We start from the raw sequence: 13783 nt of genomic DNA, 5'->3' as shown, positions 1-13783 counted from the left end.
GTTTTAAGAACCAAAAACCATCTCAGTGTAGTTTTACATCTCCTCTCTCAGGCTTCTCTCTGGAGCTCTAGTAACAACAGGTCGGTGAGCCAATCAGAAGAGAGGAGGCTCTAAGCCTCTCTTCTGATTGGCTGACTGAGTGACACATGGCCAGGCCAAAAATGTATTGTATTTTTACACCAGTGACTCCTGTCACTGGTGTATGAACAGTGACAGGAGTCAGCTGAAGAGAGGATGTCAGGTAAAAACTCCATCAGTGTCTGAAGGTGTAAAGACTCATGTATTACCCGGATCTGGTTCGGCAGGAGGGTGAAGATCTTCTCGGTGGTGGAGCAGAGGATAGTCCAGCAGTTACTGGGGGGGTTTGGGAGGGCCATGGCCTGAGCGAGGCCCTGCAGGAGAGAGCGGCACAGGGACAGACGCTGGGGTTGAAGGCCCTCCTGGAAGTGCTGCAAACCCAGACTCTCCATGTAGACCTGGAGCTTGTCCTCGGCAACATGCTTCATCCACAAGCCGAGGGTGTCATATAGGTGAGCCCGGGTCTGATACTGGAAGAGGACAAGGGGCTGTAAAAATCTCCAGACATCTCTGAAAGGCGCAACACTGGGTATCACTACTCACAGCCTCATTAACAGGGTCTGTTCACTAGTGACACCTGCTGGTAGTAACTGTTCACAACAGCCATGTCATAAAATATGATCATGTGCCACAGTGCAAGCACCAATAACAATTACATGAGCCTGTATCAGTTTTTAATACAACTCATTATTATTGTTATTACTTAATTTAGCATGAGTGGGAGTTAGTCTGATATCAAGAAATACAAAAAAAAAACCTCAATTGATGGTTTATTGATGAAGAAATATACAAACTAATAATCTGTGATGTTGAAATTGAAAGAGGTTTCAGACTAAATTCCTCAGGTTTGTGACTGATCATAAACTAACATGGAAACAACATATTGATTATATTAAAAAAAAACATTCATGTCAATAGTAATCCTGTATAAATCTTGGAATATATTACATTATAAGGCCATTTCAGTTAAATAGTCTTAATACAAAAACGAGCTATATATATTAATAAGGCTGGCTACTATGATCACACTCATCCATTGTGTCTCTGTTCCTTTAATATGAAATTTAATGATTTATTATACAAAATTATAAAATAATGCAAATAATGTTTAGAGCTAAGCAAATATAATCTGAGAGATGTTTTTAGTTTACTGAACCAATAAAAATAAAAGGAGATGTGTTTATATTGTTGGGGTTAAATTATGGAACAATGCTGAAATAAATCTAAAAATATGTAATTCGCTTTTGGTTTTCAAAGTAATGGTTTCTGTAACATGTGTCTCTAGCATGTTACATTAAAAACATAATTTGAGCTTTAAATTATTTTAAATTAACTTTATCTAATAGCAAAATCTTGGAAATTTAAATTTTGTCATTAATTTTACCTTTGTTCATTGTAAAGTGTACAAATTTGTGTCATTTTTATATTTTTATGAGGTTACTCTGTATTTAGTGCTAGGTAACACAGTATCCATGGTAACGATGTAGCTATATAAAGTGCATTACCGGGGGAACAAGTCAGACTGGGCTTGCGTCCCCCAGGTGAGTGTGTGCCTGTTAAATGAAGATCTATAGATATGAATATATGAATGTTCATCCAGTCTGAGTGAGAACGTCATTATATTGACTTACAGAATGATTATCTATGTTTATTCATTTATCTTTATCAGTTGTGTCTTTATATTATTCATAATGGAAATGTCTGATCCTGATTAGAGTTAGACTGTTGGCCATATCATTTATTTATTTGCAGTTCAATCGTTAGTGTTTGAAGTTTGCTTTGATTATGATTTTTCTGTCAGACTGAGTAGTTTTATTGAGACCAGCTGTTATCCCCCATATCCTGAAGTGCTTGTTAGCATAAAAATAGGTCAGTGAAACGAGGAGCTGTCTGAGTCTCTTCGTTAGAGTCAATCAGTCAACTGCCAGCTGTTACTTCAACATTGTCTTCTACATGACGCGGAGACGGGAACCGTCATGCTGAAAAAGAGAACACTTTGAGTTTGAGTTTCCTTCTGGAGCGGTCTAGTCGGAGCCCAGACCTTTTATCCAGTAGATATGATGTGGAATGACCTCAAGAGAAAAGTACGAACCAGACATCCTGAGAATATGTCTGATCTGAAGCACTTCTTTAAAGACGAACTGGCCAAACTTCCTCCTGAACATTGAACAGGTCTGATCAGCAGCTACTGGAAGCTGGTTTCAGGTTATTGGAGCCAAATGTGGTTCAGCCAGTTATAAAATGCAAGGTTCAATTACTTTTTCCACCACCACTGTGAATGCTTAATGGCTTTTGTTCAATAAAGACACAAAAGATTATAATTGTTTGTGTTATATTAGTTTAGAGACACTGTGTCTACATTTGTGACTTGTATAGAGATCTGATCACATCTCATGACAAGTCAGTGCAGAAAACCAGGTCATTCCAACAGGTTCACTGCCTTTTTCTTATATACACAGACTTATATAAGAATGAGGATATAATCAGTAAAGCTGCAGGAAAACATGAAGCAGCCTCCCTTATCATCAATCATGTGACTCTCTGTTGTACATACTTAGACTTGATATCAGTATATGATGTTAATACTCTGTTCTCCTCTCTACAGCCGTACTTGAGGAACTTACACTGAGACTGTGCACCAGGGGGGGGGACAGCCAGGAGCCCAGGAAGAGAGATGCACTCTGGGAAGACTGAGCCTGACTCGCTGCCAGTACCACACACTGATGCTGCACCTCCTCTCCTGTTGAAGACAAAACATTTCAACATGCTGCTTTGACTCTTTGGCTTCCAGTACAGATACGTGACTCTGTGAGGACTGTTACCGAAGCTGAGCCTCATCAGAGGAGACAGGACAGCGCTCCAGTTTATGGGCGGGTACTGGAAACTGGCTCCAACTGAAGCCAGCGGGGTCAGTGCAGTCCTCACCACAGCTGGAGCAGACGACTCACGACCTGGAAACAAAGGAGTTCAAAATATGAATTGTTTTGATTCAATGTATCTTGATGTAACTCAATGATATTATATGTGTTTGTGCTGTTGAGAAAATAAAGTTGTACACTGAACTTTTTTCAAGTTTTTGCAAGTTTGAACGAGTTTAAGACTTTTTAAAACCACTATGATGTAATTTAAGACATTGTTTAACATCCACACTGGCAAAAAAAAGAATCTTAAATTAATCTATTGACTTTCAACAGGCCTTCAGCCAAGCTGCACAGTTTGCATTAGTGGTTATTGGTTCCATGGTGGTTTTGTTTTGTAGTTTTATTACAGCGTGAATACAAATATTTCACAAACACACATTTAAAAGCCTGAAGTTAATGCAGCTTTATGAAAGTGATGTTAACTCCATAATCCAATCAATTTTCAAGACCTGTCAAAATTGTGTTCCAGACATTTTAAGGCCTAAAATTCAGATAATTGGATTTTTGACTTTTTAATCAGCAGAAACCCTGTTAAACTAAACTGGTCTACAAACCTTTCTTTCCTGCCTCTGAGATGAAGTCAATGATGGGTCTGAGGACACTTTTCTCTGAGAGGTAACTGAAATCCTGAGGAACTGAGGGGGGACAGGAGGAGACACAGAGGGGAAAAAAACATAAAAAAAAACATATCACACCCAACAAGCAACTTCCCACTTTTGAAGATAGACAGTGACTGATTTCTAAGGTAAGAGGAATAAACTGATTTGAGTTCATCCATGTTGCTCCTACCTGCTGTGTGAGTGTGGCTGGTGGACATGTGGGCCAAATGTAAATGACCCATCAAACAGGCGCTGTTGGACTGTAAACCAATGGCACCTGAGAACGTTATGACCTGGAACAGAGAGAGAGAGAGAGATAGAGAGAGAGTAAAATAGGCTGATGTACATGAAGAAGAAAGGAGGTTCAGTGTCATTTAGGTTTGGGACAATATTCTATAATATCAAATATCATGATATTTGGGCTGGACTGTATATTAAATTTTGGGTATCACCCAAGCCTGATGTCATCTGAACTAACATTGTATTTTATAATATCACATTAGCACATTTTTTGTCATAAGATCTATTTATTTTCTTAATTACATTGACAGGATATCATGTAAATTATTATTATTATTATTTTCCTTAGAATTTTATTTATATAACATCATTAATGTCCACTACTATATCACATAAATACACACACACACACACACACACACTTTTCATTTGTATGTCTCTATAAATGTTTGTTTTTGTTGTCTTTACATGTCTGTCCATTATATGTAACACTTGTTGTAATGCAAAGTCACTAATAAAGAACAGAAAAAGAACTAACGAAACAAATAATCACAAAATAAGAAATTGTCTTACAATGCGTCACAAATCTAATGTCAATTACATTTAAATACATGATGTAATATCTTGAATTTAAGTAGGAAATATGGTGTCATGGCTGCAGAAAAAGCAGCAGGTGTCTGACAGAACTAGACAAAGTCAGACTTGTATTGTAATAATTATACTGAGATAATTTCACAATTTTTACCATTAAAAACAACAGCATGAATAACATAATGCGTGGGCCCACCTGTGTGATGGCTCGAATGACCTCATTCAGCCGGCTCTGCTGCTGGGAGGAAAGCTCCAGCTCACTTTTCAGCTGGAACACACGACACAAGATAAGTGACAAAAATATTCATGAACAAAGCACCAAACACTTCACTTCATTATTAAACATTTTAAATCAATTTATTGCCCACATGGTACTCCTTCTTCACAGCAGACATTTTGACTTTCCATTGCTGGAAAAGCACGAGACACAGAACATTAAAGATGTGTGAGCATGACAGTGACAGTGAGACATACCAGGACCAGGACTGAGGGAGCTACTGTAAATGGAAGGAGCTTTACATGTTGTCACATGTCAAAATGTTCTATGTAAAAGAAGCTTGGAGCCATTTCTGATACAATGAAGTGACAACTGTTCATCTAATTTAGTAACTTAAAACAAGGTTTGTGGAGTGAGGTGGTGGATATAGGTAAGTCGGGGTACCCTTTATACATTGCACTCACGTAGGACTCCTCTGTATATACACACTAGGTTTTAAGGTTGGTGCCACCTTTGTATTTACTTTTGGTTAACCTTCTTTATTAGATAAGACTCAGGATTTTGGTTTAAGTTTTATTTTGAGTCTAGCTAGGCCCAGTTTTATTGTACTTTTCAGTTTGTTTGGTACAACCACCTCGTCCCATCCTCCTGCACAATTGTATTTTGTTAATGGATTTCTGTTTTAATAAACCATTTTCCTTACTTATGACATGGCTACATGATTCAGTTTTTGGTTGTTGTTTCGTCTCCTTTCTACCTTGCCACCAAAGGAGTCGTAACACTAGAGCTCCAGAGAGAAGTCTGAGAGAGGAGATGTAAAACTACACTGAGATGGTTTCTGGTTCTTAAAACCACAAATATATCTTCTTATGGCTCAACACTTCAAATAAAACACAGAAGAGGCAAATATGGAGCTTCAGAAACATGATGGTGGATTTCTCACCTGAATGAGGTAACTCTCAGATCCCACTAGAGCCACCAGTCCGTTGACAGCAGCCAGTCGCTGCATAGTGGGACAACCCTGAAACACAAAGTTTCAGCAGGTATAAACAGACTGAATCTAAAGTGTATGAATGAGCAGTGATGGTCCATTCTTCATGTAGCTGCAGTACCTCAGTCAGTAAGATCTTGATCCAGGCAGCCAGCAGTCGGGGGTGGATGTCCTCTGCTTTACCGTGACCAGACAGTGACAGGCCGTGGACAACCAGCCCCAGAGCCAGAGAGAAACCTGGGGTCTGGACACAAGCAGTGAGAACTAAACCTGTGTCCACTGATCTGGTTTTCATTTTTTTCATCATCAATATGTTTGATACAGTGATACAGCTATTACACAAGACCAGCATTAAACAGCTACTAACCACTCAAGCTATTTCACTGGTCTGATTCTTAGAAGACATAGATTAGACATATGAATTCAAAACCACATACTAATGTTAAAACTGTACAGTTGTACGCAAAGGCTGACATATTGCCCATGTAAATGCCCTGTTTTTCTTTATTTATAGAAAAAAAATTGCAAAACATTGTGCATCCGACTATGTCAGTGCTTCGTGCCATCGAGCGTTGAGGAGATGTCAAATGTCCTGTAGTCAGTTGAGAAAGTGAGAGTGAAACAAAGGTGGATTCTACCGCAGGACAATGATTCAAAGCAGACCTGAAAATCCACCATGAACCACTTCAACAAACAAACCTCCCAGACCTGACTTAAACAATCGTTAAATTCATTAAAATTAATAATCATTTCGAATGTGTGGGTAGATTTTAAACAAACTGTGTGAATATCTCAGGAAGAAAAAACAAAAAAGACTCTTCTCTGGATCACTAAGCACTGATTTAACACGGTGCCCAAACTTCTGCATACAACTGTATGTGTCCACAAATACTTCCTCATTATCCCAGTAGATACAACACACTCTGCTGCTGACCTGCTGGCTCTCCTCAGTCAGGGTGCGCAGAGTGTTCATGACCTCCTCAGCCTTGGCAGCGTCTATAAGGCCTCCACTGAAGGCTGAGACGCCCACACAGGCCACAGAGTACGCCAAGACCTGCACACAGTCAATATTACTCCATTCCAGAAAAAAACAACCTTAATAAATATGTTTTACTAGCCTGTGTGGTCTGTGTCACTTATTTTGGTCTGTTAAAGCAGAGTAAAACTTGTTGTACCTCCTGCATCATGCGTCCCTGCCCGCTGCTGTCCTGCAGGCTGGATAGTAGTTTGTCCAGTGTTAGCATGACGTGGATGTGTTGGTCCTTCTGTCCACTACTGCAGAGAGCTGCCAGCACCAGACCCAGACCCAACATACAGCCAGTACTGAGGAGAGGAGAGAAGCAACATCTGCTGTGTATAGGTTTTAGCCATGCTAACAATGTAGCTCTAGGGATAGCAGGGTTAGTCAGGAACAATCTGTTGGCTCAATATATGGTTTTACTTTTAATAATTAGTCCATTTCTCATCTGTGAACTTAAATTCATAACATGTATAGTTAGTAGGCTTGGGCAATATCCAAAATGTAATATCTCAATACAGTCAAGCCCAAATATCATGAGATACAATATTATCATGGGGGCGTGGGGGGGTTTATTTGTAACATAACAAGGTTCAATGTACACTAAGCAAAGCAATGAAATGAAGGTCAGACTCAGCAGCAAAAAAACAACAAAAAAAACAAATCAAGGTCTTAACCTAGTACATGTCAGGACCTACGGTCAAATCCTGATTTTATAGCTTTGACATCGTCTGACAAATCACCAAACACATAAATGAAAGACAAAGACTGAGCTGTGATTTCAGCTGTATTTACGGTAACATGATCACTCAGAGAGAAAGTTAGAAGAGACAGTGTCTCTCACACAGAGCACAGCCTCCATCTGGGATCCACAATATTTAGACTTTATTTACTTCAACTCCAGAACATAACAGACTTTTATTAGAGGCAGATCTTTATGTCTAACTCCCTCTGTTTGATATGTAGAGTTGGTCAGAGCGGTTAGTATGAAGCCTCGTTACCGATGATTTCTCTCTCGCCCTCCCTCTTTCCTACTGTCTCTCTTTCTGTGTCTTATGTTTAGTTATTCCTCTGCCTCCTTTATTAATAATTATACATGGAATGAAAGTAATTTATTTGCTACAATGGAGGTGATGCTCAGTGTATTCAAAGCGCTCCTCCTCTTCCCTTCCTTTTGAGACTACTAGCACCAATTGGCTGGACCTCTTTTGAATTAGGTCAGTCACTAAAAATCACTTATTTTACATTATATATTTTTAATTAATTGACATTACTTCGCAGAAATCTGTTTTCACTTTGACATTAAAGAGTTTGTATTTGTAAAGTCTTGTCAAAAAAGCCAAATTATATTGACCATGATTCCATTTATAAAAGCAATAAAAGGGGAAAACATCCAAGTTGGTGAATACTTTTTATAGGCACTCTATCTATCTATCTATCTATCTATCTATCTATCTATCTATCTATCTATCTATCTATCTATCTATCTATCTATCTATCTATCTGTCAGCAAAAGGAAGCTTGGTGTGTTACAATACTATGTTAACCTTTGTGATTCATCACACATAAAGAATCAACCATCTATTACTGAACGAAAGTACCCACATTACCCACATGTACTCATACATTACCCACATTTACTTATACATCATGTCTACAGACAGAGCACTGACTTGTATTCCAGGTCGGGGTTGAAGGAGCAACTTTCCAGAGCACCCAGAGAGCTGAGGAGGAGATCAGTGTCCTTCTGAGCAGAGATGTCACTGAGGAACAGAGACAAGCAGCTGAAACCTCACTCAGCCAGTTACAGGTTACAGTACATGTTTGAATCAGTACACTCCCTACCTGAGGTGCTGATGCTGCAGACTGCACAGCACCATGCCCAGCGCAAGGCCGGAGTGGAACTGGACAGCCTGGGAGTCATCAGCGGTAGGTGAGCCAGGCAGGCCTGCCTTCAAGGCTGACAGGACCTGGACCAGGCCATCCCTCTGCCACACCACCAGCACCGGAACCAGCAAGGACAACGCTAGACTGGCACAGGAGCGAGCAATGGCACTTGCTGTGTTCTCACCTGAGTAGGAACGCTGAGGAGGAGAAGGAGGACGGTGTCAAGAGTCTGCAGACCTTATTACAGTACAGCAGCTGATTCATTAACCTACACTTAGAGTCAGTAAGGAGGTTCAGAGTTTGTAATGACACTCTCAGTGCAGTGTAGTATAGTTATAGACTAGAATCACCTCCTCATGGTTGTCTGCCTCTGCCACCTCAGACTACTTTCAGGTTACATCCCTGTTTATAATTTCTGTGAAGTCTTGAGTTATGGCTAAAAAGTGTTTTGTGAGGTCGCCGTGACCTTTGATCACTAATTAGTTCGTCTTTGAGTTCTAGTGAATGTTTGTTTGATCAAGGCATTACTGAAATATCGTGTCCATGAGAATGGGACGGACAGAAGGACAACCTGAAGACAATATGGTTCCTGCTCTGAGTTTTTATCGTCTCTCTCTGTGTGCCTGTCATTCAGGGATTCAATGGAGCTGTTGCGTGCGTGTGATGGAACTGTGCTCACTGGCCCATCACAATGTGTAATTTTTTTGACTCAAAGTGAAGCATTGGAGCTGTATATATTGTATGGTTATTTTGTTTTGTACTAATTTTACACTGGCTGCTGCTTAGAAACTAACTGAATAAAATATGTTTGTCCTAAGTACTTCTATCTATAGCTGCTAAAACACCAAACTAAGACTTACATGTAGGAACCATGGGAAAACTTGTCCTCTGGCCTTGTAGCTGCTGCTAATTATGCTGAGCAGGGTCTCGAGCACCATGGATAACCAGCTGGCTGTGGGCACAAACTCTGGTCCAGCCTGAAATCACACATCAGAAAACAACATCTGGAGAGCTTTCCACACCTATAACCATACAGTGAATCTGATCACTGATCACACACCACCAGACCACCCTATACTCTCACACTCACACACAATTTATCTCAATGTGTTCTAATGACCTTTTCTGTGTCTGCTGGGGAGGTCCTTCTTGGCTAAAGGATAGGCCCCAGGAAGTATTGGTCCTAAATGAAGGAAGTACCAATATGGCTGTACAAATTGCCCACAATATTAAGGGGGGGGGTATTTAGTTTAGATATTTTGTGTATTTCACTAAACTTAAGTTTGGTATTTGGATACATTACTAGGATTGTATTTCAATTTATATACAAATTGTCCTATTTCTTTTGTAGTTAGTTTGTGTGTCAGTGCTGATCGGTCAGTATACTGGAAATGTCCCCCTTCTGTTCCTTGTTTGTGTAGGTCAGTTGGTTTGTCAAGTTACTTTATTATCACATGACACATAACAGTTAGGACATATGAGCTGAGGGTTGACAATGCAAACCTGTGCAAGAGACCAGAAGAGTTTAAAGTTATCTCTGTACCTGACTGGGAAAGTGAGGGGATGAGTATCGATGTCAATTAAGAGCAACAGTAACGCTTATTAATATGTTTTCAATAGCTTTTTTTTGTCTGTTCTGGTCTTTATGTGGGATTTTATTTTACTTTATTTTATTTTAGAAAAAAACGGAATATTACCAGAATTTAATAACAAGGCAGCCTGGCTATGGCTGTTCTCCAAAGCATGAAGATGCATGTGGACATCCCTTCAGATGTGTGTTAATATCAGTGAAACACCTCAGAGATGGAGAGAACCTGCTGTTTCTCTCCAGGACAGTTAACAGGTGATTAATGCTAATGCTAGTGGAAGATTTCCTTTGAAAGCTGCTACCACAGCTTTAACAGCACTAAAACACATGGCCACTCACTGATGATAGAGAGATCTATATGATGTTTTTAACAGATTAATAACATTATTAACAGATTAATAACATTATTAACAGATTAATAATACTAATACTAATAATTGTGTTAATTCAATTTGAATTAGATAATGTATAAATTCAAACAATCTAAATCTATACAACACAAACAAATATAAATAAAAAAATGAACTCACCCTGAGGCTGCCATCGCTGTCAGTGGGCAGGTTGCTCTCGTATTTAGTGAGGACAGCAGCCAGGCCGCTCAGAGCCAGAATTGAGTTTCCCTGAACAACAGGACTGTCCCTGAAAAGCACATTACCACTGAACTTAATCCTGTATAACATGCTGTACATGACAGGTCTCCCTGTGAATCTAAAATTAAGTGAGACTCACTTTGTAGCAGCTTTGATGACGTCTGCCAGCTGATCTCTGGCCCTGAGAGGGATGAGAAGGAAAAAGGAGGAGAGATAAACACAGAGGAAAGAAAGAGAAAGCGTCATTTCTGAGAGATTGTTCTGCTAATGCAGTGATGTATGAACAATAGCATGCATTCAAAAACTAACACACACGGACTGTATCCTTTCATCTCAGACAGGTGCATCCACCACCTGGCTGGCAGCACGCAGGTGTTAGCTCTGGTAGCATGTGACACACTGTGACAGGGATGAAGGCAATTACCAGTATTCTTTGATTTAGTCTGATAATTGCTATATATTTTGTAGTGATATACGAAATCTTAACATTACTTTCATTTTTTTTTTAAACTGTATTAGTACACAACACCAAATGCTGATTCCGTTGCTGGGCTAGCAAGCTAGAGGAAAGAAAGCCAATGTATCATTGCACAGGCCATTACATTTAGAGACCAGTGTCTAAAGTTTATTCATTCTGAAATATCAAAGCATTTTAGTCTGAATTCATTTCAGTGCTGACTGACCATCACCACTTACACTTACCAGTGAGTTTTACCAAGCTACAGTAGTAGGCTACAATAAATTTTTGGCCTGGCCATGTGTCACTCAGTCAGCCAATCAGAAGAGAGGCTTAGAGCCTCCTCTCTTCTGATAGGCTCACCAACCTGTGTCACTAGAGCCCCAGAGACAAGCCTGAGAGAGGAGATGTAAAACTACATTGAGATGTTTTTGGTTCTTAAAACCACAAATATATCTTCTTATAGATCAACACTTCAAATAAAACGCAGGAGAAGAGGAAAATATGGAGAATTAAAAAAAGGTGCAAAGGGCTGAGTAAAGCAAGATAAATTATATTTGTATACTTGTGATTTGTAACATGTTTACACAGTTAATTACACTGTGTTAAACAGGATAAAAAAAAGGCAATTATGCTAGCTACCACATCTGCTGGCAAAACTGAACAGGTTAGCCTGACATGTAAACTTAAAAACTTAGCAAACAATATTATTTGTTGTTAAACATGATGTTTTTGACCAACTTTTCATTTTCAACAAATTAATTAATTTGAGAAAAAAAAGATTTTGTAGGCTCCCATTTTTTTTTTTTTTAGATTTGGTGCAAAATCAGAGAAATTCTCAGTAAATAACTGCAGTGAGTGAAATTATAGCATGAAACAGTTCAAATCTGTTCTAGTTTGAAATCAGACTAGATTTAATTTCTAAGACTAGACTTAATGAAGTCTGTTAATCAAGCACAGTTAATAAATTTTCATGATCATTTTCAAATTTTATGTCATTTGAACCATAGGATTCAAATGACCAAATTTCACATCTATATAATTAACAGTATGGCTTGGCCATTGTTTATGTCCATGCCATGAGTCACCATGATGATGTACCATATATTAGGCTTGGGCAATATCCAAAATTTATTCCAGCTCAAATATTGTGATATACAATATTATCCATATAAATAGTCAGTATTTGACACATGCTCCTATAATTCTGTTGTTATAGCTCAATAAATGAGCAACTTGACTGAAACCTGAATTAATCCATCAGCTACGTTAGGATCAGTTCTGAAGCACCTCTCGTATCTGTATTTACACATTCACTGTATGTGTATATACGTATACAGTTATCACTTGGTTTGTGTGAGTGATGCTCACCAAAGCCAGGCACAGTGCTGTTTGTACTGCAGTTCCTCGGGGTTCTCTTTGCCTTGTTTCTGTTGCATCTCCAAGTCAGCACGTCGACCCTGAATACATCACAAACCTATAACTATAACTACAGCATGCAGGGTGCGCATTTCATTCTCTCAAGCTCTAAACAAAACATACAGTCTGGGTGTGTTAGGCATGGATTTTTAGAAGGTCAATACTGCAAGTAAACCAATGACTAGACATAAATAAGCATGTAAAACAGATGTCATGAAATGTTTGAGCTTCAGAATCCATATGAATTTAATAATTCAAATGATTTCTAGCAGTAAAAGTGAAACAAAGACGAGTTGTTAAGATACAGTATGTGATGAAATGAAATCTTCTCCTTGCTCTACTTAACATTGCCTGGAGAATGTTTCCTTTCTAGAACCACATGTAAACTCAGCCATGTCTTCCATAAATATGTAATCAGTGTGTCAGTTGCCGGAAGCACAGACCTGTAAGATGGTGTGAAAAGCTCGGCTCATGAAGCCCCTCCAGGCCTGGGGTAAGAGGAGAGCCCGGTGCCATTCAGACGGCTGGATGTTTACCTACAGACACAAACACAGCAAAATAAAAGAGGTTGATTTCCATGTGTAGAAAACCAAAGGGATGTGTGAGAGGCAGAGAAAGAAGACAGATTCACATGTACCTCATGAATAAGGGCGGTCAGGGTCTGCTGGTGGCTGCGGCTGCGGCTCACGAGGAAGCGATCGATCGGTTTGCCATTGCGATCAGTCTGCACAGGGAGCTCGTAACTGAGCAACAGACCAGCTTCAACGCACACACACACACACACACACACACACACACACACACACACACACACACACAAAATTGAGCTTTATTCAAGGTCAAGGTCAAATCCACTGTAATGGGGTGGGGCTAGGGCAGAAATTTGTTTCTTGGACTCCACCAACCCACCACCACCTCTCAGTCTCTTTGCTTTGTATATGAATCTTGTGTCCTCCAAGGTCCCATCCAGTAAAGTGAACAGAGTACACTTAAAAACAAACAGGAAGAGCACGACCTGCTGTGTGTTTTCTGTGTCAATTAGATCAAAACAATCTGACTGAGAAATCTGCCCCATATAAAGTAAAACAGGGTTTTTTTTGACAGATTTTGAAACTTTACTAGGTAATAATGTAGCACCAGCTTTAGATGATATTGTACTTGAGTGGATATACATGAGTAAATTTGCA

General features: G+C 39.4%; 1 protein-coding gene across 3 annotated transcripts in view; it reads right to left on the bottom strand.

Moving 5' to 3' along the window:
• The window catches only part of focad (focadhesin), a 53744-nt gene that overhangs the window by 3763 nt on the left and 36198 nt on the right, over window positions 1-13783 (bottom strand). For all 3 annotated transcript variants that reach the window (XM_056369735.1, XM_056369737.1, XM_056369736.1), the window contains exons 21-38: window positions 13234-13355; window positions 13040-13132; window positions 12549-12637; window positions 10860-10901; window positions 10661-10769; window positions 9403-9519; window positions 8501-8739; window positions 8329-8418; window positions 6813-6960; window positions 6572-6691; window positions 5759-5881; window positions 5590-5667; window positions 4626-4697; window positions 3789-3891; window positions 3554-3634; window positions 2901-3029; window positions 2703-2818; window positions 288-548 (exon numbers count right to left, since the gene is read on the bottom strand). In XM_056369735.1, coding sequence (XP_056225710.1) covers window positions 288-548; window positions 2703-2818; window positions 2901-3029; window positions 3554-3634; window positions 3789-3891; window positions 4626-4697; window positions 5590-5667; window positions 5759-5881; window positions 6572-6691; window positions 6813-6960; window positions 8329-8418; window positions 8501-8739; window positions 9403-9519; window positions 10661-10769; window positions 10860-10901; window positions 12549-12637; window positions 13040-13132; window positions 13234-13355 — 2132 coding nt within the window. The remainder of the gene's footprint in view (window positions 1-287; window positions 549-2702; window positions 2819-2900; window positions 3030-3553; window positions 3635-3788; window positions 3892-4625; window positions 4698-5589; window positions 5668-5758; window positions 5882-6571; window positions 6692-6812; window positions 6961-8328; window positions 8419-8500; window positions 8740-9402; window positions 9520-10660; window positions 10770-10859; window positions 10902-12548; window positions 12638-13039; window positions 13133-13233; window positions 13356-13783) is intronic.

This window comes from Seriola aureovittata, chromosome 23, assembly GCF_021018895.1.
Source record: "Seriola aureovittata isolate HTS-2021-v1 ecotype China chromosome 23, ASM2101889v1, whole genome shotgun sequence".
In the NCBI taxonomy this organism is placed as follows: Eukaryota; Metazoa; Chordata; class Actinopteri; order Carangiformes; family Carangidae; genus Seriola; species Seriola aureovittata.
Note: the sequence above shows the minus strand (reverse complement) of the source record. Positions and strands in the feature narration are given on the sequence as shown.